This window comes from Bombina bombina, chromosome 1 (genome assembly GCF_027579735.1).
Source record: "Bombina bombina isolate aBomBom1 chromosome 1, aBomBom1.pri, whole genome shotgun sequence".
Lineage (NCBI taxonomy): Eukaryota > Metazoa > Chordata > Amphibia > Anura > Bombinatoridae > Bombina > Bombina bombina.
The window spans coordinates 1,082,791,572-1,082,816,935 of NC_069499.1; the positions used below are offsets into that span (position 1 = coordinate 1,082,791,572).

The following is a 25,364-nucleotide window of genomic DNA, read 5'->3' on the forward strand; positions in this document are numbered from 1 at the left end:
ATCCTTTAAATCCACTGTGGTCATGTACTGACCCTCTTGGATCATGGGCAAAATTGTTCGAATAGTTTCCATCTTGAACGATGGAACTCTTAGGAATTTGTTTAGGATCTTTAAATCCAAGATTGGCCTGAAAGTTCCCTCTTTTTTGGGAACTACAAACAGATTTGAGTAAAACCCTTGTCCTTGTTCCGACCGCGGAACTGGATGGATCACTCCCATTAATAAAAGATCTTGTACGCAGCGTAGGAACGCTTCTTTCTTTATTTGGTTTGTTGACAACCTTGACAGATGAAATCTCCCTCTTGGGGGAGAGGATTTGAAGTCCAGAAGGTATCCCTGAGATATGATCTCTAACACCCAGGGATCCTGAACATCTCTTGCCCAAGCCTGGGCAAAGAGAGAAAGTCTGCCCCCTACTAGATCCGGTCCCGGATCGGGGGCCCTCGATTCATGCTGTCTTAGGGGCAGCAGCAGGTTTCCTGGCCTGCTTGCCCTTGTTCCAGGACTGGTTAGGTTTCCAGCCTTGTCTGTAGCGAGCAACAGCTCCTTCCTGTTTTGGTGCAGAGGAAGTTGATGCTGTTCCTGCTTTGAAATTACGAAAGGAACGAAAATTAGACTGTCTAGCCCTAGGTTTGGCTTTGTCCTGAGGCAGGGCATGGCCTTTACCTCCTGTAATGTCAGCGATAATCTCTTTCAACCCGGGCCCGAATAAAGTCTGCCCTTTGAAAGGAATATTAAGCAATTTAGATTTAGAAGTAACATCAGCTGACCAGGATTTTAGCCACAGTGCTCTGCGTGCCTGAATGGCAAATCCGGAATTCTTAGCCGTAAGTTTAGTTAAATGTACTACGGCATCTGAAATAAATGAGTTAGCTAACTTAAGGGCTTTAAGTTTGTGTGTAATCTCATCTAGTGTAGATGATTCAAGTGTCTCTTCCAGAGACTCAAACCAAAATGCTGCTGCAGCCGTGACAGGCGCAATACATGCAAGAGGTTGCAATATAAAACCTTGTTGAACATACATTTTCTTAAGGTAACCCTCTAATTTTTTATCTATTGGATCTGAAAAAGCACAGCTATCCTCCACCGGGATAGTGGTACGCTTAGCTAAAGTAGAAACTGCTCCCTCCACCTTAGGGACCGTTTGCCATAAGTCCCGTGTGGTGGCGTCTATTGGAAACATTTTTCTAAATATCGGAGGAGGTGAGAACGGCACACCGGGCCTATCCCACTCCTTAGTAACAATTTCAGTAAGTCTCTTAGGTATAGGAAAAACATCAGTACTCGCCGGTACCGCAAAATATTTATCCAACCTACACATTTTCTCTGGTATTGCAACTGTGTTACAATCATTCAGAGCCGCTAACACCTCCCCTAGTAATACACGGAGGTTTTCCAGCTTAAATTTAAAATTTGAAATATCTGAATCCAGTCTGTTTGGATCAGAACCGTCACCCACAGAATGAAGTTCTCCGTCCTCATGTTCTGCCACCTGTGACGCAGTGTCTGACATGGCCCTAATATTATCAGCGCACTCTGTTCTCACCCCAGAGTGATCACGCTTGCCTCTAAGTTCTGGTAATTTAGCCAAAACTTCAGTCATAACAGTAGCCATATCCTGTAATGTGATTTGAAATGGCCGCCCAGATGTACTCGGCGCTACAATATCACGCACCTCCCGAGCGGGTGATGCAGGTACTGACACGTGAGGCGAGTTAGTCGGCATAACTCTCCCCTCGTTGTTAGGTGAAATATGTTCAGTTTGTACAGATTGACTTTTATTTAAAGTAACATCAATACAATTAGTACATAAATTTCTATTGGGCTCCACTTTGGCATTAGCACATATAGCACATGTATCTTCCTCTGAATCAGACATGTTTAACACACTAGCAATAAACTAGCAACTTGGAAATGCTTTTCAAGTAATTTACAATAACATGAAAACGAACTGTGCCTATAAGAAGCACAGAAAAATTATGACAGTTGAAAATAAATAAGTTATAGCATCAAATCTTTGTAAGAAATATACAATTTTAGCAAAGGATTGTTCCCATTAGCAAAGGATAACTAACCCTGACAGCAGAAAAAATACACAAATAAACGTTTTTTAACACAGTCATCTACAATCTTCACAGCTCTGCTGTGAATGATTACCTCCCTCAAAACAAGCTTTGGAGATCCCTGAGTTCTGTAGAGATGAACCGGATCATGCAGGAAGAAAATTAATCTCTGACTGAGTTTTTTTATGCGTAGTGAAAGCGCCAAAAATGGCCCCTCCCCCTCACACATAACAGTGAGAGAGATCAGTAAACTGCTTTAATTTAAACAAAACTATTGCCAAGTGGAAAAAATAGTGCCCAAAACATTTTTTCACCCAGTACCTCAGAGAAATAAACGATTTTACATGCCAGCAAAAAAACGTTTAACCTCAATAAATTAATTGTTATTTAAAACCTATTGCAAGTCCCTGCAAATTAGGTTAAAACTATGCATACAGTATAAATCCAGTGAAGTACCATTCCCCAGAATACTGAAGTGTAAAATATACATACATGACAGCCTGATACCAGCTACATCTACTGCATTTAAGGCTGAGTTTACATTATAACGGTATGGCAGGATTTTCTCATCAATTCCATGTCAGAAAATAATAAACTGCTACATACCTCTTTGCAGATTAATCTGCCCACTGTCCCCTGATCTGAAGTTTACCTCTCCTCAGATGGCCGAGAAACAGCAATATGATCTTAACTACTCCGGCTAAAATCATAGAAAAAACTCAGGTAGATTCTTCTTCAAATTCTACCAGAGAATGAATAACACACTCCGGTGCTATTATAAAATAACAAACTTTTGATTGAAGGTAATAAACTAATTAAAATCACCACAGTCCTCTCACACATCCTATCTATTCGTTGGGTGCAAGAGAATGACTGGAGGTGACGTAGGGGGGAGGAGCTATATAGCAGCTCTGCTGGGTGAATCCTCTTGCACTTCCTGTAGGGGAGGAGATAATATCCCAGAAGTAATGATGACCAGTGGACTGACCACACTTAACAGGAGAAATACATACATTATATAGTATTACTATTGATAACATACATTATTATACATCCTGTAAAACGTTTATATATAGACCTATGCATTATCATTTTAATGTGCAATGTTTTGTTTTAATTATTGTGTGCATTATTATATGCATTTAATAATATACTTTAATTATATATTAATATCTGTAGGTAGAAGAAAAACCTCTTTTATTGTGGCTTGATACCTCACATTACCTCCATTGCCTTTTGGCCTAGGGGAGAATGCAAGCAAAAGATCATTTTCAACTCCCAGGATCAAACATGCACGCTCATGACCTGCTGGAACAAGCCTAGAAGCAAATTAGCAGTTGTTGAAATTTGATTCCTCTGTTTCTGAAGCTAAACATAGTAAAAGAGCTGAATGCCCTTTTAAGGGCAATGCCCATACAAATGCCCCTTTAGGGGCAATGCATAGTTTAGGTTTTTTTAGTGTTAGGTTTTTTTTATTTTGGGGGATTTGGTGTGGGGGGGGGGTTACTGTTATGGGGGGACTTAATATTTTTTTAAACGTAAAAGAGCTGTTTAACTTAGGGCAATGCCCTACAAAAGGCCCTTTTAAGGGCTATTGGTAGTTTAGATTAGGGGGTGTTTTTTTTTTTTTGGGGGGGGGGGTTATTTTTATAGGCATTAGGTTTTATTTTATTTTATTTTTTTCTGTACTTTTAGACCTTTTTTATATAAATTAAAAAATTATAGATTTTTTGTAATTTAATGTTAGGTTTTATTTTGAAAAAATCCTTGTTAGGATTTTTTATTTTAATTTTAACTTTGTTTATGTAATTGGGGTTAATTTGTGGGGTGTTAGGTTAGGGGGCTTAGTAATTAAATTAATTATTTGCATTGTGGGTGGTTGGCGGTTTAGGAGTTAATAGGTTAATTAGGTTTATTATATGTAGATGTGGGTTTATAGGGGGCGCCAGAGGCAATCAGGTAATCAGCAATCTTTTTTTGTTGTATATAATGTAATATGATGTTCTTCTTTTAGGTTGGACTACAAGGAAGTATCAACGCGTATCGGCTCTTGCAAGCCTTTTTCAAGATCTTGAAAAAGGCTTGCAAGAGCCGATACGCGTTGATACTTCCTTGTAGTCCAACCTAAAAGAAGATCATCATATTATATACAACAAAAAAAGAAATATTCAGCTCCCAGGACCATTATCACTTTAACACCTGCCGTAATATACAGCATTTACAGATGGACTTAGGTGTATGAACGAGAGGAGAGAGAAATATACTATCTAAGATATATAATATCAGAGTCTTAATTCAAAAAGTGCGTGTACCAACAGAGATTCTTGAATGTTGCTGATTGGTCACTGGGACCCATGTGATCGAAAATATCCAGCTTTGGATACAAAGTAACGTCTGAAAGACGCCGCAGTGAGAAAAGATTGAAAAATAAAACCACTGCCGAAAGAAACATCCTAAGGTGAAGTGAACATAATTACTTTAACAGCTAAATCAGAACATTAAAGCTCTCTAACTCACTAAAAAAGTAATTATTATCCTTAAGATTGAGCTCATTGGGGCACTAGACTCAGAAAAAGTCCAAGTTGTGCAATAAACGTTCAAGTTGTGAGAGGGAAAAAGAGAACACTTTTTTACGTTCACCTTCCAGCCATGAGATCTTAGAAAGGCCAACACTAAGTCCGTGTGAGACTTGGCTAGTTGGAAAATCGACGCTTGAATTAGGATGTCGTCTAGATAAGGCGCCACTGCTATGCCCCGCGGCCTTAGGACTTAAAGGGACACTGAATCCAATTTTTTTCTTTTGTAATTCAGAAAGAGCATGCAATTTTAAGCAACTTTCTAATTTACTCCTATTATTAATTTTTCTTCGTTCTCTTGCTATCATTATTTGAAAAAGAAGGCATCTAAGCTTTTTTTTGGTTTCAGTACTCTGGACAGCACTTTTTTATTGGTGGATGAATTTATCCACCAATCAGCAAGGACATCCCAGGTTGTTCACCAAAAATGGGCCGGCATCTAAACTTACATTCTTGCATATCAAATAAAGATACCAAGAGAATGAAGAAAATTTGATAATAGGAGTAAATTAGAAAGTTGCTTAAAATTTCATGCTCAATCTGAATCACGAAAGAAAATTTTTGGGTACAGTGTCCCTTTAAGCCATAACGCTCTACGCGCTAAAAACAGAATTTATGCTTACCTGATAAATTACTTTCTCCAACGGTGTGTCCGGTCCACGGCGTCATCCTTACTTGTGGGAATATCTCTTCCCCAACAGGAAATGGCAAAGAGTCCCAGCAAAGCTGGCCATATAGTCCCTCATAGGCTCCGCCCACCCCAGTCATTCGACCGACGGACAGGAGGAAAAATATAGGAGAAACCATATGGTACCGTGGTGACTGTAGTTAGAGAAAATAATTCATCAGACCTGATTAAAAAAACCAGGGCGGGCCGTGGACCAGACACACCGTTGGAGAAAGTAATTTATCAGGTAAGCATAAATTCTGTTTTCTCCAACATTGGTGTGTCCGGTCCACGGCGTCATCCTTACTTGTGGGAACCAATACCAAAGCTTTAGGACACGGATGAAGGGAGGGAGCAAATCAGGTTACCTAAACGGAAGGCACCACGGCTTGCAAAACCTTTCTCCCAAAAATAGCCTCCGAAGAAGCAAAAGTATCAAATTTGTAAAATTTGGCAAAAGTGTGCAGTGAAGACCAAGTCGCTGCCTTACATATCTGGTCAACAGAAGCCTCGTTCTTGAAGGCCCATGTGGAAGCCACAGCCCTAGTGGAGTGAGCTGTGATTCTTTCAGGAGGCTGCCGTCCGGCAGTCTCGTAAGCCAATCGGATGATGCTTTTAAGCCAAAAGGAAAGAGAGGTAGAAGTCGCTTTTTGACCTCTCCTTTTACCAGAATAGACAACAAACAAAGAAGATGTTTGTCTGAAATCTTTTGTAGTCTCTAAATAGAATTTTAGAGCACGGACTACGTCCAAATTGTGTAACAAACGTTCCTTCTTTGAAACTGGATTCGGACATAAAGAAGGTACAACTATCTCCTGGTTAATATTCTTGTTAGAAACAACCTTTGGAAGAAAACCAGGCTTAGTACGCAAAACTACCTTATCTGCATGGAACACCAGATAAGGCGGAGAACACTGCAAAGCAGATAACTCTGAAACTCTTCTAGCAGAAGAAATAGCAACCAAAAACAAAACTTTCCAAGATAGTAACTTAATATCTATGGAATGTAAAGGTTCAAATGGAACCCCTTGAAGAACTGAAAGAACTAGATTTGGACTCCAGGGAGGAGTCAAAGGTCTGTAAACAGGCTTGATCCTAACCAGAGCCTGAACAAATGCTTGAACATCTGGCACAGCTGCCAGTCTTTTGTGTAGTAAGACAGATAAAGCAGAGATCTGTCCCTTTAGAGAACTTGCAGATAATCCTTTCTCCAAACCTTCTTGTAGAAAGGAGAGAATCTTAGGAATTTTTATCTTATTCCATGGGAATCCTTTGGATTCACACCAACAGATATATCTTTTCCATATTTTATGGTAAATCTTTCTAGTTACCGGTTTTCTGGCCTGAACCAGAGTATCTATCATAGAATCTGAAAACCCACGCTTTGATAGAATCAAGCGTTAAATCTCCAAGCCGTCAGCTGTAGGGAGACCAGATTTGGATGTTCGAATGGACCCTGAACAAGAAGGTCCTGTCTCAAAGGTAGCTTCCATGGTGGAACCGATGACATATTCACCAGGTCTGCATACCAAGTCCTGCGTGGCCACGCAGGAGCTATCAAGATCACTGAGGCCCTCTCCTGTTTGATCCTGGCTACCAGCCTGGGAATGAGAGGAAACGGTGGAAATACATAAGCTAGGTTGAAGGTCCAAGGTGCTACTAGTGCATCTACTAGAGTCGCCTTGGGATCCCTGGATCTGGACCCGTAGCAAGGAACCTTGAAGTTCTGACGAGACGCCATCAGATCCATGTCTGGAATGCCCCATAATTGAGTTAGTTGGGCAAAGATCTCCGGGTGGAGTTCCCACTCCCCCGGATGGAATGTCTGACGACTCAGATAATCCGCTTCCCAGTTTTCCACACCTGGGATGTGGATCGCAGATAGATGGCAGGAGTAATCCTCCGCCCATTGTATTATTTTGGTCACTTCTTTCATCGCCAGGGAACTCCTTGTTCCCCCCTGATGATTGATATACGCAACGGTCGTCATGTTGTCTGATTGGAATCTTATGAATCTGGCCTTTGCTAGCTGAGGCCAAGCCCTGAGAGCATTGAAGATCGCTCTTAGTTCCAGAATGTTTATCGGGAGAAGAGACTCTTCCCGAGACCATAGTCCCTGAGTTTTCAGGGATTCCCAGACCGCGCCCCAACCCACTAGACTGGCGTCGGTCGTGACAATGACCCACTCTGGTCTGCGGAAGCTCATTCCCTGGGATAGATGGTCCAGGGTCAGCCACCAACGGAGTGAATCTCTGGTCTTCTGATCTACTTGAATCATTGGAGACAAGTCTGTATAGTCCCCATTCCACTGTTTGAGCATGCACAGTTGTAATGGTCTTAGATGAATTTGTGCAAAAGGAACTATGTCCATTGCTGCAACCATCAACCCTACTACTTCCATGCACTGAGCTATGGAAGGACGTGGAACAGAATGAAGAACTTGACAAGTACTTAGAAGTTTTGACTTTCTGACCTCTGTCAGAAAAATCCTCATTTCTAAGGAATCTATTATTGTTCCCAAGAAGGGAACTCTTGTTGACGGAGACAGAGAACTTTTTTCTATGTTCACCTTCCATCCGTGTGATCTGAGAAAGGCCAGAACGATGTCTGTATGAGCCTTTGCTTTTGACAGGGAAGACGCTTGTATTAGAATGTCGTCCAAGTATGGTACTACTGCAATGCCCCTCGGTCTAAGAACCGCTAGAAGGGACCCGAGTACCTTTGTGAAAATCCTTGGAGCAGTGGCTAACCCGAATGGGAGGGCCACAACTGGTAATGTTTGTCCAGAAAGGCGAACCTTAGGAACTGATGATGTTCTTTGTGGATAGGAATATGTAGGTACGCATCCTTTAGATCCATGGTAGTCATAAATTGACCTTCCTGGATAGTGGGTAGAATCGTTCGAATGGTTTCCATCTTGAACGATGGTACCCTGAGAAATTTGTTTAGGATCTTCAAATCCAAAATTGGTCTGAAGGTTCCCTCTTTTTTGGGAACTACGAACAGATTTGAATAAAATCCCATTCCTTGTTCCTTTATTGGAACTGGGTGTATCACTCCCATCTTTAACAGGTCTTCTACACAATGTAAGAACGCCTGTCTCTTTATTTGGTTTGAGGATAAGTGAGACATGTGGAACCTTCCCCTTGGGGGTAGTTCCCTGAGTTCCAGAAGATAACCCTGAGAAACTATTTCTAGTGCCCAGGGATCCTGAACATCTCTTGCCCAAGCCTGAGCAAAGAGAGAGAGTCTGCCCCCTACTAGATCCGGTCCCGGATCGGGGGCTACTCCTTCATGTTGTTTTGTTAGCAGCAGCAGGCTTCTTGGCCTGCTTACCCTTGTTCCAGCCTTGCATAGGTTTCCAGGCTGGTTTGGGCTGTGAAGCATTACCATCTTGCTTAGAGGATGCAGAATTAGAGGCCGGTCCGTTCCTGAAATTGCGAAAGAAACGAAAATTAGACTTATTCTTGGCCTTGAACGGCCTATCTTGTGGAAGGGCGTGGCCCTTTTCCCCAGTGATGTCTGAAATAATCTCTTTCAATTCTGGTCCGAAGAGAGTTTTACCTTTGAAAGGGATGTTAAGCAATTTTGTCTTGGATGATACATCCGCTGACCAAGACTTTAGCCAAAGCGCTCTACGCGCCACAATTGCAAACCCTGAATTTTTCGCCGCTAATCTAGCTAATTGCAAAGCGGCATCTAAAATAAAAGAGTTAGCCAACTTAAGTGCGTGAACTCTGTCCATAACCTCCTCATATGGAGTCTCTCTACTGAGCGACTTTTCTAGTTCCTCGAACCAGAACCACGCTGCTGTAGTGACAGGAACAATGCACGAAATGGGTTGTAGAAGGTAACCTTGCTGTACAAAATTCTTTTTAAGCAAACCTTCCAATTTTTTATCCATAGGATCTTGAAATAGGAAGAGTAGTGCGCTTGTTTAGAGTAGAAACTGCCCCCTCGACCTTAGGGACTGTCTGCCATAAGTCCTTTCTGGGGTCGACCATAGGAAATAATTTCTTAAATATAGGGGGGGGGGGGACAAAAGGTATGCCGGGCTTCTCCCACTCCTTATTCACTATGTCAGCCACCCGCTTGGGTATAGGAAAAGCGTCGGGGTGCACCGGAACCTCTAGAAACTTGTCCATCTTGCATAATTTCTCTGGAATGACCAAGTTGTCACAATCATCCAGAGTAGATAACACCTCCTTAAGCAGTGCGCGGAGATGTTCTAATTTAAATTTAAATGTCACATCAGGTTCAGCTTGTTGAGAAATTTTTCCTGAATCTGAAATTTCCCCATCTGACAAAACCTCCCTCATGGCCACTTCAGATTGGTGTGAGGGTATGACAGAACGATTATCATCAGCGCCCTCCTGCTCTTCAGTGTTTAAAACAGAGCAATCAAGCTTTCTCTGATATGCAGGCATTTTGGATAAAATATTTGCTATGGAGTTATCCATTACAGCCGTCAATTGTTGCATGGTAATAAGCATTGGCGCGCTAGATGTACTAGGGGCCTCCTGCGTGGGCAAAATTGGTGTAGACACAGTAGGAGATGATGTAGTATCATGTCTACTCCCCTCATCTGAGGAATCATCTTGGGCAATTTCATTATCTGTGGCAGTACTGTCTTTACTTTGTTTGGACGCTATGGCACAATTATCACACAAATTTAAATGGGGAGACACATTGGCTTTCATACATATAGAACATAGCTTATCCGAAGGCACAGACATGTTAAACAGGCTTAAACTTGTCAAAGCACAAAAACCGTTTTAAAACAAAACCGTTACTGTCTCTTTAAATTTTAAACAGAAACACTTTATTACTGAATATGTGAAAAAGTATGAAGGAATTATTCAAAAATTACCAAACTTTCACCACAGTGTCTTAAAGCATTAAGAGTATTGCACACCAATTTTCAGAGCTTTAACCCTTAAAATAACGGAACCGGAGCCGTTTACAAATTTAACCCCTATACAGTCCCAGCTACAGCCTTTGCTGTGACCTAACCAAGCCCAGAGGGGAATACGATACCAAATGACGCCTTCTAGAAACTTTTCCAGCTACTTTCAGATCCTCACACATGCATCTGCATGTCTTGCTCTCAAAAACAACTGCGCAGTAATGGCGCGAAAATGAGGCTCAGCCTACAACTGGGAAGGCCCTCCCTGACTGGAAAAGGTGTCTAACATAGTGCCTGCCGTTAAAAAACGTTCCCCAAGTTTATCAATGTGAATTATCAGCATAAACATGTATAAAATGTCCAAATAAAGCAATCGATTTAGCCCATAAAAGTGTCTACCAGTTTTATAGCCCATATTAAGCCCTTTATTCTGTTTGAGACTAAGAAAATGGCTTACCGGTCCCCATGAGGGGAAATGACAGCCTTCCAGCATTGCACAGTCTTGTTAGAAATATGGCTAGTCATACCTTAAGCAGAAAAGTCTGCTAACTGTTTCCCCCAACTGAAGTTACTTCATCTCAACAGTCCTATGTGGAAACAGCAATCGATTTTAGTTACTGTCTGCTAAAATCATCTTCCTCTCACAAACAGAAATCTTCATCCTTTTCTGTTTCAGAGTAAATAGTACATACCAGCACTATTTTAAAATAACAAACACTTGATAGAAGAATAAAAAACTACATTTAAACACCAAAAACTCTTAACCATCTCCGTGGAGATGTTGCCTGTGCAACGGCAAAGAGAATGACTGGGGTGGGCGGAGCCTAGGAGGGACTATATGGCCAGCTTTGCTGGGACTCTTTGCCATTTCCTGTTGGGGAAGAGATATTCCAACAAGTAAGGATGACGCCGTGGACCGGACACACCAATGTTGGAGAAATGGCAAAACCTGAATTCTTTGCCGCTAACTTAGCTAGATGAAAAGCGGCGTCTGTAATGAAAGTATTAGCTAGCTTAAGAGCCCTAATTCTGTCCAGAATATTATCTGGAGAGGTCTCCACCTGAAGAGCCTCTTCCAGAGCCTCAAACCAAAAGGAAGCTGCAGTGGTTACAGGAACAATGCACGCTATAGGCTGGAGAAGAAAACCCTGATGAACAAAAATTTTCTTTAGGAGACCCTCTAATTTTTTATCCATAGGATCTTTGAAAGCACAACTGTCCTTGATAGGTATAGTTGTACGCTTAGCCAGAGTAGAAATAGCTCCCTCCACCTTAGGGACCGTCTGCCATGAGTCCCGCATGGTGTCAGATATGGGAAACATCTTCTTAAAAACAGGAGGGGGAGTGAACGGAATACCTGGTCTATCCCACTCCTTAGTAACAATGTCCGAAATCCTCTTAGGGACCGGAAAAACATCGGTGTGAACAGGAACCTCTAAAAATTTGTCAATTTTACACAATTTCTCTGGAACTACAATAGGGTCACGATCATCCAGAGTCGCTAAAACCTCCCTGAGCAATAAACGGAGGTGCTGTAGCTTAAATTTAAATGCGTCATATCTGAATCTGTCTGAGGGAACATCTTTCCTGAATCTGAAATCTCTCCCTCAGATAGCAAATCCCTCATCCCTACCTCTGAACATTGTGAGGGTATATCGGATACGGCTACTAAAGCGTCAGAAGGCTCAGCATTCGTTCTTAACCCAGAGCTACTGCGCTTCCCTTGCAACCCAGGCAGTTTAGATAAAATCTCTGTGAGGGTAATATTCATAACTGAGGCCATATCTTGCAAGGTGAAAGAATTAGACTCACTAGAGGTACTTGGCGTTGCTTGTGCGGGCTTACTGGTTGTGACACTTGGGGAGAACTAGATGGCAAAACCTGATTTACTTCTGTCTGAGAATCATCCAGTGCCAAACTCTTATAAGTCAAAATATGCTGATTGCAATTTATAGACATATCAGTACAACTGGGACACATTCTAAGAGAGGATTCCACAATGGCTTTTAAACAAATTGAACAATGAGTTTCCTCAATGTCAGATATGTTGAACAGGCTAGTAATGAGACAAGCAAGCTTGGAAAACTCTTTATTTAATGAAAAAACAAAAATTTTCAAACACGGTACTGTGCCTTTAAAAGAAAAAAAGGCATACACAAACTGCAAAACTGCTTAAAATTCACTCAAATTTTCCGAAATTTTTGTAGTAGACTCACTAAACTTTGGTAAGATTGCACCACAAGTATTGAAGCAATTAACCCCCAAATATGCAAACCGGATTGACAAAGTGTCAAAACCGGTAAAAACCCCTGTCAGCACCTTGCCACAGCTCTGCTGTGGCTCCTACCTGCCCTTAGGGATCAATAATGTGGGGATAAAGCTTCGATTAGGCCCCAGAAGTTCACCAGGACCCTCCAGTATTGTATCTTGCTGCTTGTCTATATAAAATAACTGCGCAATTGAGGAGCGAAATTAGGCCCTGCCCACCGCACTCGATGTTACTAGGGCCATCAGAACAAACTACCAAGCGTTTTTACAGCCATGTAGGTTATAAAAACCCCAAAAAAGCCAAGTGTATCCCTCAATACAGTTGTCCCATAAGAAATATAAACATTACTCCCAGAACACACAAACGTTTGCCTTATATATTATTCAAACTGAGTGTCCATAAATTAAGCCCTTTATGCAAGCTAGTAAAGCCTCTTCTAAGACTAGGATTACTGCTTACCCTTCCCCTCATGGGGATACTGTCAGCCTTTCTGAGTTATCACAGTCTCTACAGAAAAAATGACTGAACATACCTCATTGCTGTATAGCAAGAAACCATTCCTCACACTGAAGTTATCCTGTACTCCTCAGCTTCTGTGGGAACAGCAGTGGACCTTAGTGACAACTGCTAAGATCATCCTCCTCTAGGCAGAAATGTTCATCTATCTCCTGCCTGAGAGTAAATAGTACACACCGGTACCATTTATAAATAACAAACTCTTGCTTGAAGATAAAATAAAAAACATAATTTATGTAAGAACTTACCTGATAAATTCATTTCTTTCATATTGGCAAGAGTCCATGAGCTAGTGACATATGGGATATACAATCCTACCAGGAGGGGCAAAGTTTCCCAAACCTCAAAATGCCTATAAATACACCCCTCACCACACCCACAATTCAGTTTAACGAATAGCCAAGCAGTGGGGTGATAAAGAAAGGAGTAGAAAGCATCAACAAAGGAAATTTGGAAATAATTGTGCTTTATACAAAAAATCATAACCACCATAAAAAGGGTGGGCCTCATGGACTCTTGCCAATATGAAAGAAATTAATTTATCAGGTAAGTTCTTACATAAATTATGTTTTCTTTCATGTAATTGGCAAGAGTCCATGAGCTAGTGACATATGGGATATCAATTCCCAAGATGTGGAGTCTTCCACTCAAGAGTCACTAGAGAGGGAGGGAATAAAACAAAAACAGCCATATTCCGCTGAGAAAATAATCCACAACCCAAAAATAAGTTTATTTTCACTTTTGAAAGAAAAAAACTTAAATCAAAAAGCAGAAGAATCAAACTGAAACAGCTGCCTGAAGAACTTATCTACCAAAAACTGCTTCCGAAGAAGCAAATACATAAAAATGGTAGAATTTAGTAAATGTATGCAAAGAGGACCAAGTGGCTGCTTTGCAAATCTGATCAACTGAAGCTTCATTCTTAAAAGCCCATGAAGTGGAGACTGATCTAGTAGAATGAGCTGTAATTCTCTGAGGCGGGGTTTGACCCGACTCCAAATAAGCTTGATGAATCAAAAGTTTCAACCAAGAAGCCAAGGAAATAGCAGAAGCTTTCTGACCTTTCCTAGGACCAGAAAATAAAACAAATAGACTGGAAGTCTTCCTGAAATTTTTAGTAGCTTCCACATAATATTTCAAAGCTCTTACCACATCCAAAGAATGTAAGGATCTCTCCAAAGAATTCTTAGGATTAGGACATAAAGAAGGGACACCAATTTCTCTACTAATGTTGTTAGAATTCACAACCTTAGGTAAAAATTGAAAAGAAGTCAGCAAAACTGCCTTATCCTGATGAAAAATCAGAAAAGGAGACTCACAAGAAAGAGCAGATAGCTCAGAAACTCTTCTAGCAGAAGAGATAGCCAAAAGGAACAACACTTTCCAAGAAAGTAGTTTAATGTCCAAAGAATGCATAGGTACAAATGGAGGAGCCTGTAAAGCCCTCAGAACCAAATTAAGACTCCAAGGAGGAGAAATTGACTTAATGACAGGCTTAATACGAACTAAAGCCTGTACAAAACAGTGTATATCAGGTAGTATAGCAATCTTTCTGTGAAATAAAACAGAAAGAGCGGAGATTTGTCCTTTCAAGGAACTTGCAGACAAACCCTTATCCAAACCATCCTGAAGAAACTACAAAATTCTAGGAACTCTAAAAGAATGCCAGGAGAATTTATGAGAAGAACACCATGAAATGTAAGTCTTCCAAACTCTATAATAAATCTTTCTAGAGACAGATTTACGAGCTTGTAACATAGTATTAATCACTGAATCAGAGAAACCTTTATGACTTAGAAACAAGCGTTCAATTTCCATACCTTCAAATTTAATGATTTGAGATCCCGATGGAAAAACGGACCTTGAGATAGTAGGTCCGGCCGTAATGGAAGTGGCCAAGGCGGGCAACTGGACATCCGAACCAGATCCGCATACCAAAACCTGTGTGCCACCAGCAACACAAGAGACTGTTCCATGATGATTTTGGAAATCACTCTTGGAAGGAGAACTAGAGGCGGGAAGATGTAAGCAGGTTGATAACACCAAGGAAGTGTCAGCGCATCCACTGCTTCCGCCTGAAAATCCCTGGACAGGAATCTGGGAAGTTTCTTGTTTAGATGAGAGGCCATGAGATCTATCTCTGGAAGACCCCACATCTGAACAATCTGAGAAAACACATCTGGATGGAGAGACCACTCCCCTAGATGTAAAGTCTGGCGGCTGAGATAATCCGCCTCCCAATTGTCTACACCTGGGATATGCACCGCAGAGATTAGACAGGAGCTGGATTCCGTCCAAGCAAGTATCCGAGATACTTCTTTCATAGCTTGGGGACTGTGAGTCCCACCCTGATGATTGACATAAGCCACAGTTGTGATATTGTCTGTCTCAAAACAAATGAACGGTTCTCTCTTTAGTAGAGGCCAGAACTGAAGAGCCCTGAGAATTGCATGGAGTTCTAAAATATTTATTGGTAATCTCGCCTCTTGAGATTTCCAAACCCCTTGTGCTGTCAGAGACCCCCAAACAGCTCCCCAACCTGAAAGACTCGCATCTGTTGTGATCACAGTACAGGTTGGGCGAACAAAAGAAGCCCCTTGAACCAAACGATGGTGATCTATCCACCATGTCAGAGAGTGTCGTACATTGGAATTCAAGGATATTAATTGTGATATCTTTGTATAATCCCTGCACCATTGATTCAGCATACAAAGCTGTAGAGGTCTCATGTGAAAACGAGCAAAGGGGATTGCGTCCGATGCTGCAGTCATGAGACCTAAAACTTCCATGCACATAGCCACTGAAGGGAATGACTGAGACTGAAGGAGCCGACATGCTGCGACCAATTTAAAACGTCTCTTGTCTGTTAGAGACAGAGTCATGACACTGAATCTATCTGGAAGCCTAAAAAGGTGACCCTTGTCTGAGGAATCAAGAAACTTTTTGGTAAATTGATCCTCCAACCATGTTTCCGAAGAAACAACACTAGTTGATTTGTGTGAGATTCTGCAGTATGTAAAGACTGAGCTAGTACCAAGATATCATCCAAATAAAGAAACACCGCAATACCCTGCTCTCTGATTACAGATAGTAGGGCACCCAGAACCTTTGAAAATATTCTTGGAGCTGTTGCTAGGCCAAATGGAAGAGCAACAAATTGGTAATGCTTGTCTAGAAAAGAGAATCTCAGAAACGGATAGTGTTCTGGATGAATCGGAATATGAAGGTATGCATCCTGCAAGTCTATTGTGGACATATAATGTTGTTGCTGAACAAAAGGCAGAATAGTCCTTATAGTCACCATCTTGAAAGTTGGTACTCTTACATAACGATTCAAAATTTTCAGATCCAGAACTAGTCTGAACAAATTTTTTTTCTTTGGTACAATGAATAGGTTTGAATAAAACCCCAAACCTTGTTCCTGAGGAGGAACTGGCATGATTACCCCTGAAGACTCCAGGTCTGAAACACACTTCAGAAAAGCCTGAGCTTTCACTGGATTTACAGGAATGTGTGAGAGAAAAAATCTTCTCACAGGAGGTCTTACTTTGAATCCTATTCGATACCCTTGTGAGACAATGCTCTGAATCCAATGATTTTGGACAGATTTTATCCAAAAATCCTTGAAAATCCTTAATCTGCCCCCTACCAGCTGAGCTGGAATGAGGGCCGCACCTTCATGCGGACTTAGGGGCAGACTTTGGTTTCCTAAATGGCTTGGATTTATTCCAATTTGAGGAAGGCTTCCAACTGGAAGCAGATTCCTTGGGAGGAGGATTGAGTTTTTTTTTTTTTTTTTTTAAATAATTTTTATTGAGGTTTACAAGAAAAAAAAGACATACATGTAAATATGCAGATGAAACTGCTACATAACAGCAAGACGTAGTGTCATACAGAAGCATGATTATAGCATATTGATCAGTGACCACTAACATCAAGTGAATAGTAACAACAATAGTATGTCATACGAAGGGTACCAAGGCTAAACAAACCTCACATATTTTTTGTTTTATAACACAACGGTCCATGAACAGTCAAAAAGAAAAACAATATTATATGATAAAGACATAGATTGTCGAGTTATTAATTAATATCAAGCGAGAAATAGAGCAACTCAACAAATGCATAGCATATAGTACAAGAAAAGGAAAGAGGGGGAGGAAAGGGAAGAGGAGGGGAGAAAAAAAAAAAAAAAAAAAAAAAAGGGAAAGGGAGGGGAAATGACTTCCCACTACTAATTCCAAAAGATGCTATATTACTAGGTCTCTGCAGGAGAACCCACCGGCGATCGACACTCACCCCTCATAAGTGATATCACTAATAATCTCAATATATGAAGTAGAAGGCATTTCTAGCATGTGATGACCTCCCCTTCTAGGCATTGTCGCCAGGCTTCCCAACATAGACAGTGGATCGTGATTTTGTTATTAGCTGCAAAAACCGCGCATTCCATGGTTTCAATATGTGCCATTGTGGACTTAATCTGACTCCATCTTGGGCCCTTAGATTGGAGCCATGCCTTAGCGATATTTAATTTAACAGACATAAAAATATATACACACAGTAATTTTAAATGTCGAGGCATCTTGTCAGTGAATAAATGGAACAGCGCTGCTGCTGGCCGGTTAGAATTCACTAAGCCAAGTTTGGTGCAATAATAGAATGCCCTAGTCCAGATTCTCTGAATCTCGGGACACTCCCACCATATATGGGCCGGGGACCCCACTCTGCCACATCCCCTCCAACACATGGGGGAGTTCGTTTTGGAGATCTGGAATAAGCGTAGGGGGGTATTATGCCATTGTGTCAAGATCTTAAAGTAGAGTTCAAAATAGGTAGTACTGTGAACCGTACTCTTAGTTAGTAAGGCTGCAGACCTCCATGCCTCTTCAGGGGCATTAAAATGCAGAGCACCCTCCCAATGTGTGATATAAAAAGACTTGTTGTATGTAGGTGCCTGTATAAGAGCAGAGTAAGCAAGAGAGAACACTCTTGGGGCAAGGTATCTTGCATCCCAAAGCTTTTCCCACAGAGTACGGGATCTTAGGGGTCCTGGAGTAAAGCCCCAAGAACGCAAGAAGTCTCGCAATCGAAAGAACTCAAAGCTCATCAGGGCGAAGGGGGAAAAATTTTTTATTTTGGAAGAGGGTAACTGAGAGCAAGCCCTCATCCGAGAACAAATCTCTTACAGACTGAATCTCAAGTGCCCTCCACTCCAAAGGATGTGGATCTGCTAAGGCACCCAGTAAGCCTGTGATAGAGTGGGCCGGAGAGGGGTGTGGAGCAATTCGAGGATTGAGTTTTTGTTGCTTATTCTGACGAAAGGAAAGAAAATGGTTAGAAGCCTTAGATTTACCCTTAGGTTTTTTATCCTGAGGCAAAAAAACTCCTTTTCCTCCAGTGATAGTTGAAATAATAGAATCCAACTGAGAAGCAAATAAATTATTACCTTGGAAAGAAAGAGATAGTAATCTAGATTTAGATGTCATATCAGCATTCCAAGATTTAAGCCACAAAGCTCTTCTAGCTAATACAGCTAAAGACATGGATCTAACATCAATTTTGATAATATCAAAAATGGCATCACAAATAAAATTATTAGCATGTTGCAGTAAGCGAACAACGCTAGATATGTCAGAATCCAATTCATGTTGCGCTAAATTTTCCAACCAGAAAGTTGATGCAGCCGCAACATCACCCAAAGAAATAGCAGGTCTGAGAAGATGACCTGAATATAAATAGGCCTTCCTTAGATAAGATTCAAGCTTCCTATCTAAAGGATCCTTAAAGGAAGTGCTATCTTCCATAGGAATAGTGGTACGTTTAGCAAGAGTAGAAATAGCCCCATCAACTTTGGGGATCTTTTCCCAAAACTCTATTGATTTTGCTGGTAAAGGATACAATCTCTTAAATCTTGAAGAAGGAATAAAGGAAGTACCTGGCTTATTCCATTCCCTAGAAATCATATCAGAAATAGCCTCAGGAATGGGAAAAAACACCTGGGGAAACCACAGGAGGTTTAAAAACAGCATTTAAACATTTATTAGACTGAACGTCAATAGGACTGGTTACCTCAATATCCAAAGTAATTAACACTTCTTTTAATAAAGAACGCATATACTCTATTTTAAATAAATAAGTAGATTTGTCAGTGTCAATATCTGAGGAAGGATCTTCTGTTTCAGATAGATCCTCATCAGAAGAGGATGAATTATTATGTTGTTGATAATTTGAAATTTCATCAGCTAAATGAGAAGTTTTAAAAGACCTTTTACGTTTATTAGAAGGTGGAAATGCAGACAAAGCCTTCATAATAGAATCAGAAACAAATTCTTTTAAATTTACAGGTATATCATGCACATTAGAAAATGAAGGAACTGCAACTGGCAATGTACTATTACTGATAGAAACACTATCTGCATGTAAAAGTTTATCATGACAATTATTACAAATGACAATCGGTGGAATAATTTCTACAATTTTACAACAAATGTGCTTAGCTTTGGTAAAGCCGATGTCAGGCAGCAATGTTCCAGCAGAAACTTCAGAGGCAGGATCAGATTGGGACATCTTGCTCAATGTAAGAGAAAAAACAACATAAAAAGCAAAATTATCTATTTCCTTAAATGACAGTTTCAGGAATGGGAAAAAATGCAAAAGCATAGGCCTCTTGATAGACAAGAAAGCAGGAGGCAAACAACAATGGGGTATTGAAATAATGAAGAAAAATTGGCGCCAAGTATGACGCACAACGTAACGTAAACTTTTTTGGCGCCAAAAATGACCGGAATGACACACTTGCGTCACTAATGACGCTGCCGTGTGAAAGGTCTCGACGTCACGTATGATGCCGGAAATGACGAAGTTGCGCCAAAAACGTAATTTCCAGCACCAAAAAAGTTTGCGCCAAAAATGACGTAATAAAGTCTAACATTTGACGCACCCGCGGGCCTAATGCAAAAAGTAGTCAAATTGAAAAAGACTAAACCCCAGGTAAGAAATACATTTCTTAAAGTGTTTATATTCCCAAATATGAAACTGACAGTCTGCAGAAGGAAATACATGAACCTGACTCATGGCAAATATAAGTACAATACATATATTTAGAACTTTATATAATTTGCATAAAGTGCCAAACCATAGCTGAGAGTGTCTTAAGTAAATGAAAACATACTTACCAAAAGACACCCATCCACATATAGCAGATAGCCAAACCAGTACTAAAACAGTTCTTAGTAGAGGTAATGGTAAATTTGAGAGTATATCGTCGATCTGAAAAGGGAGGTAGGAGATGAATCTCTACGACCGATAACAGAGAACCCATGAAAAAGACCCCCGTTAGAGAAATCATCGTATTCAATAGATGATACTCCCTTCACGTCCCTCTGACATTCGCTGTACTCTGAGAGGAATCGGGCTTCAACAATGCTGAGAAGCGCATATCAACGTAGAAATCTTAGCACAAACTTACTTCACCACCTCCATAGGAGGCAAAGTTTGTAAAACTGAATTGTGGGTGTGGTGAGGGGTGTATTTAAAGGCATTTTGAGGTTTGGGAAACTTTGCCCCTCCTGGTAGGATTGTATATCCCATATGTCACTAGCTCATGGACTCTTGCCAATTACATGAAAGAAACTAACAGTTTATCACCTCTTTCACTTTACCCTTCCTGCTTAGAGCCGGCAAAGAGAATGACCGGGGGGTGGAGTTAAGGGGGGAGCTATATAGACAGCTCTGCTGTGGTGCTCTCTTTGCCACTTCCTGTTAGGAAGGATAATATCCCACAAGTAAGGATGAAACTGTGGACTCGGTACATCTTGCAAAAGAAATACTTTGCGCGTGTCACTCCGCTCGTTACTTGTGGCCATTGCCACAGACGCTGTTGGCTTTCCTCTGGTTACCATGGCCGTTGCCATGGACTCGGTGATGATGTCAACGCCACACACCGGGTCTTCTGATGCCGGTCCGGATCAGCTGTCTCCGCCTTGGCACAAATCTACACCTATGTAAGTACCTTAGTTACTTACATTCTCTTCCCAAGTATAGGTGTTACTTTGTGTGCTCCTGGGTGTTGTGCACTTAAATTGCTGGATTGCCTAATTGATACTGATCTCTGTCTGTCTAACCACTCTGCTTGCTTAACCCCTGAATTGCTGGGTTGTCTAATTGATACTGAACTCTGCCTGTCTGGCCACTTTTCTTGCTTAACCCCTGAATTGCTGGATTGCCTTACCATTGCTGAACTCTGCCTGTCTGACCATTCTATTGGTTTACCCCTGAACTGTGATACTGCTGGATATCCTTTGTTGCTGATACTTGCCTGTCCCTGACTATTCTATTGGTTTACCCCTGAACTGCTATTCTGCTGGATTGCCTTCCTGTTGCTGGACTCTGCCTGTCTTGACCATTCTCTGCCTTCATCTTATTGCCGTGAAGGACTACCCTGCCTACCGTGAGTACTGCTTACCTCATTTCATAAACTTTCTCTGTTCTGGGATATTTCCTATCATTCCACTTGACACCGGGATAAGAAGAGTACTGGCCAAGTTTGGCCTGATAGAGGAATATTCCACGAGCATTACAGTGCGGGCCGTTAGTTTTATTTTTTTCTTAAAGGGACATGAAACCCAAAATCTTTCTTTCATGATTCAGATAGAGAATACAATTTCAAACAACTTTCCAATTTACTTCTATTATTTAATTTGCTTCTTTCTCTTGTTATCCTTTGCTGAAATGTTTATCTAGGAAAGTTCAAGTGCAGCAGAGAACCTAGGTTCTAGCTGTTGATTAGTGGCTCATATATAAACTGATTGTCATTGGCTCACCCATGTGTTCAGTTAGAAACCAGTAGTGCATGGCTGCTCCTTCAACAAATGATACAAAGAGAATAAAACAGATTAAATAATAGAAGTAAATTAGAAAGTTGTTTAAAATTGTATTCTCTATCTAAATCATGAAATAAATTTTTTTGGGTTTCATGTCCCTTTAATGCCGCTTTGTTTGCCTACGCTGCATCCAGGTGGATTCTTTTGGCTGCTCACGCAGTCAACATTATTTTGGCTGCCTTGCGCAGCCAACATTCCTTTGAGGATGCGTGCGCAACTGGCGACACCGACGGACACGTTACAAACGTGATTATAGTATATATATATATATATATATATTATATATATTTATATATATATATATATATATATATGTGTTGTTAAGAACATGTCCATTCAAATGAATGAGCCTATAGAACCTTATTGCCCTCTCTCTCTCTCACACAAAATCCAATGAATGTTTTTATGGGTGGCGGTTTCAATGAACAAAAATAAACCGATAGGAGTAACTGGGTGCACATTAAGGGGAAAACACAGTAAAATGTCCCATTAAGTTCTCACTTTCCAGAATCCTCACTCTACAACTCTGGTTTAGATTGGAAATTAGATTGAAATTGAATTGCATGCAGTCTGACCTCATGTATGCTAGAAAACATAATTTTTTGAGTGTAATGTATTTACTGTATTTCTATTTAACTTAAAGGACAGTAAAGTCCAAATTTAACTTTTATGATTCAGATAGGGCGTGCAATTTTAAATAACTTTCCAAAATACTTTTATCATCAATTTTGTTTCGTTCTCTTGGTATTCTTAGTTGAAAGCTAAACCTAGGTAGGCTCATATGCTAATTTCTTGCCGCCTCTTAACTGAATGCATTTTGACCGTTTTTCACAACTAGAGGGTGTTAGTCCATGTATGCCATATAGATAACATTGTGCTCACATCCGTAGAGTTACCTAGGAGTCAGCACTGATTGGCTAAAATACCAAAGGAACTGAAATAAGGGGACAGTCTGCAGAGGCTTAGATACAAGGTAATCACAGAGGTAAAATGTTTATTAATATAACAGTGTTGGTTATGCAAAACTGGGGAATGGGTAAAAAGGGATTCTTTATCTTTTTAAACAACAACAATTCTGGTGTAGACTGTCCCTATAATGGGAAATAAAACACTAAATACATTTTATAGCAATAGTATTGAGGTTATTCTATACCTCTCTCTGGTCATGGGTGACACCATGTTCACTAAATTTCAGAGCTGACCTGTTTGCACATGTGCAGGAACTCGCCTTCAGATACCTGCAGTGTTCCTAAATGGCAGCACCCATAATTAGAAAGAGGTGTATGAAATGTATTTAGTGTCCCTTTAACACCTTTCAATAGGAACAAAAAGCAACTGAATTTCTGAGCTTTCAACCAGCATAGAGCAAAAGATTGAGACAAAAAGTAACTGGGCTTACCAGTGTGTGAGCGCAGGTGCACTGTAAGCTGGCTGGAATTACGGCTGGCATACGGACAGATCTGGCATTTGAAGGGGCGCTCATTAGTATGAATGCGTTTGTGTTTGCACATACTGCTGCTGTGTGCTGCTGTATAGTCACATTCACTACACTTATATGGTTTCTCTCCAGTGTGTAAGCGTATGTGAGCCTTCAGCTTGTCTTTCCGACTGAAGCACTTCTCACAGATTTCACACTTGTGAGGTTTGTCTCCTGTGCAAAAATAAAACATTTTAACAAATGTTATATATCCAATGAAATTCAAACTGAGACATTCACATTTAAACAAGTTTAGGAACCTGTAAATCAAAATTACTGCAAGCTGTTTTTTGTTGTTTTCTAAACCAAACTGTTCAGTAAATGATATGCACTTTATGGTCTGAAATATTAGGTCAATCAAAAGTATTCACATTTAAGGGACACAACAGTCAATATTTAAATTTGCACTTCAGTGCATTTCAGTTTTATATAGCAGTCTTTCAATACAATTTTATTTAAAAAAAACACTTCTAGTAAATCTATTAAGGTTTCTGTACCCCATGCATCCTCATTTAAGCAATGCACCTGCTCAGAAAGAAAGCAAGTCTCAAATCAACATGAGCAATGTCAGGCATCAGATGGAGTTGTGTAAAGATTCTGGGTGTGGCAGATGCCAGGAGAACACCACCTACAGGAGCCCATAGTGCCTGTTGTAGAGTTTGGTGGAGAAAGGGATAATGGTCTGGGGCTGTTTATCAAAGTTTGAGCTATGCCCCTTACTTCCAGTGAAGGGTCAATCTTTATGCTACAGGATATAAAAGCATTTTACTACATGCTTCAAACATTGTGACAAAGGGAAGGTCCTTTCCTGTTCCAGCATGACTGTGCCCCTGGATAGAAAACAAGTTAAAGGGACATTATACACATTTTTTCTTTGCATAAATGTTTTGTAGATGATCTATTTATATAGCCCATAAAGTTTTTTTTTCTTAAATAAATGTATAGTTTTGCTTATTTTTAAATAACATTGCTCTGATTTTCAGACTCCTAACCAAGCCCCAAAGTTTTATGTGAATACCGTCAGCTACCTACTCCAGCTTGCTCCTGTTTGTGTAAAGGGTCTTTTCATATGCAAAAGAAGGGGGGGGGGGGAGTGTCTTATTTGCCACTTGCAGTGGTCTTTCCAGCTACCTTTTCAACAGAGCCAAACTGACAGCTTCTAAGTAATTTTTAAACAGTTTTATACTGTATTTTCATATCAGTATCTGTGCATTTATAGTAGTGTCTATTACACGGAGCTATATGAAAATGAGTGTATACTGTCCCTGTAAATGAAAACATGGTTTCAAGTGTCCTGCACAGAGCTGTAGCCTAAACCACATTGAACCCTTTTAGGATGTAATAAATTGCCAATTGTGAGCTAGACCTCCTCTTCCAACATCAGTGCCTGACTTCACAACTGCTCTTTTGGCTGAATGGGCACAAACGCTCATGGGCACACTCCAGAATCCTGTGGAAAGCCTTCCCAGAAGAGCTGATGTTGTCATAGCTGCTAAGGAAGGGGGGCAATTATTAATGCCCATAGCTTTGAACTAGGATATCCAACAAGCTCTTGTAAGTGTGAAGGTCAGGCATCCACATATATTTTACAAGAAGATTTTTAGCAAATAGAATCCTTTTTGCAATATACAGTATCTCACAAAAGTGAGTACATCCCTCACATTTTGTAAATATTTTATTATATTTTTCATGTGACAACACTGAAGAAATGACACTTTGCTAAAATGTAAAGTAGTGAGTGTACAGCCTGTATAACAGTGTAAATTTGCTGTCCCCTCAAAATAACACACAGCCATTAATGTCTAAACCGTTGGCAACAAAAGTGAGTACACCCCTAAGTGGAAATGTCCAAATTGGGTCTTGGATCATTATTTTCCAAATTGGGTCTTGGACCATTATTTTCCAGCACTGCCTTAACCCTCTTGGCATGGAGTTCACCAGAGCTTCACAGATTGCCACTGGAGTCCTCGTCCACTCCTCCATGAGGACATCATGGAGCGCTCCC

General features: G+C 40.5%; 1 protein-coding gene across 1 annotated transcript in view; it reads right to left on the bottom strand.

The window, feature by feature from the left end:
- ZFP64 (ZFP64 zinc finger protein) overlaps window positions 1-25,364 on the bottom strand; it is a 135,717-nt gene that overhangs the window by 28,477 nt on the left and 81,876 nt on the right. The window contains exon 5 of the mRNA XM_053693896.1: window positions 23,282-23,533. Within this exon, the coding sequence (XP_053549871.1) occupies window positions 23,282-23,533 (252 nt within the window). The remainder of the gene's footprint in view (window positions 1-23,281; window positions 23,534-25,364) is intronic.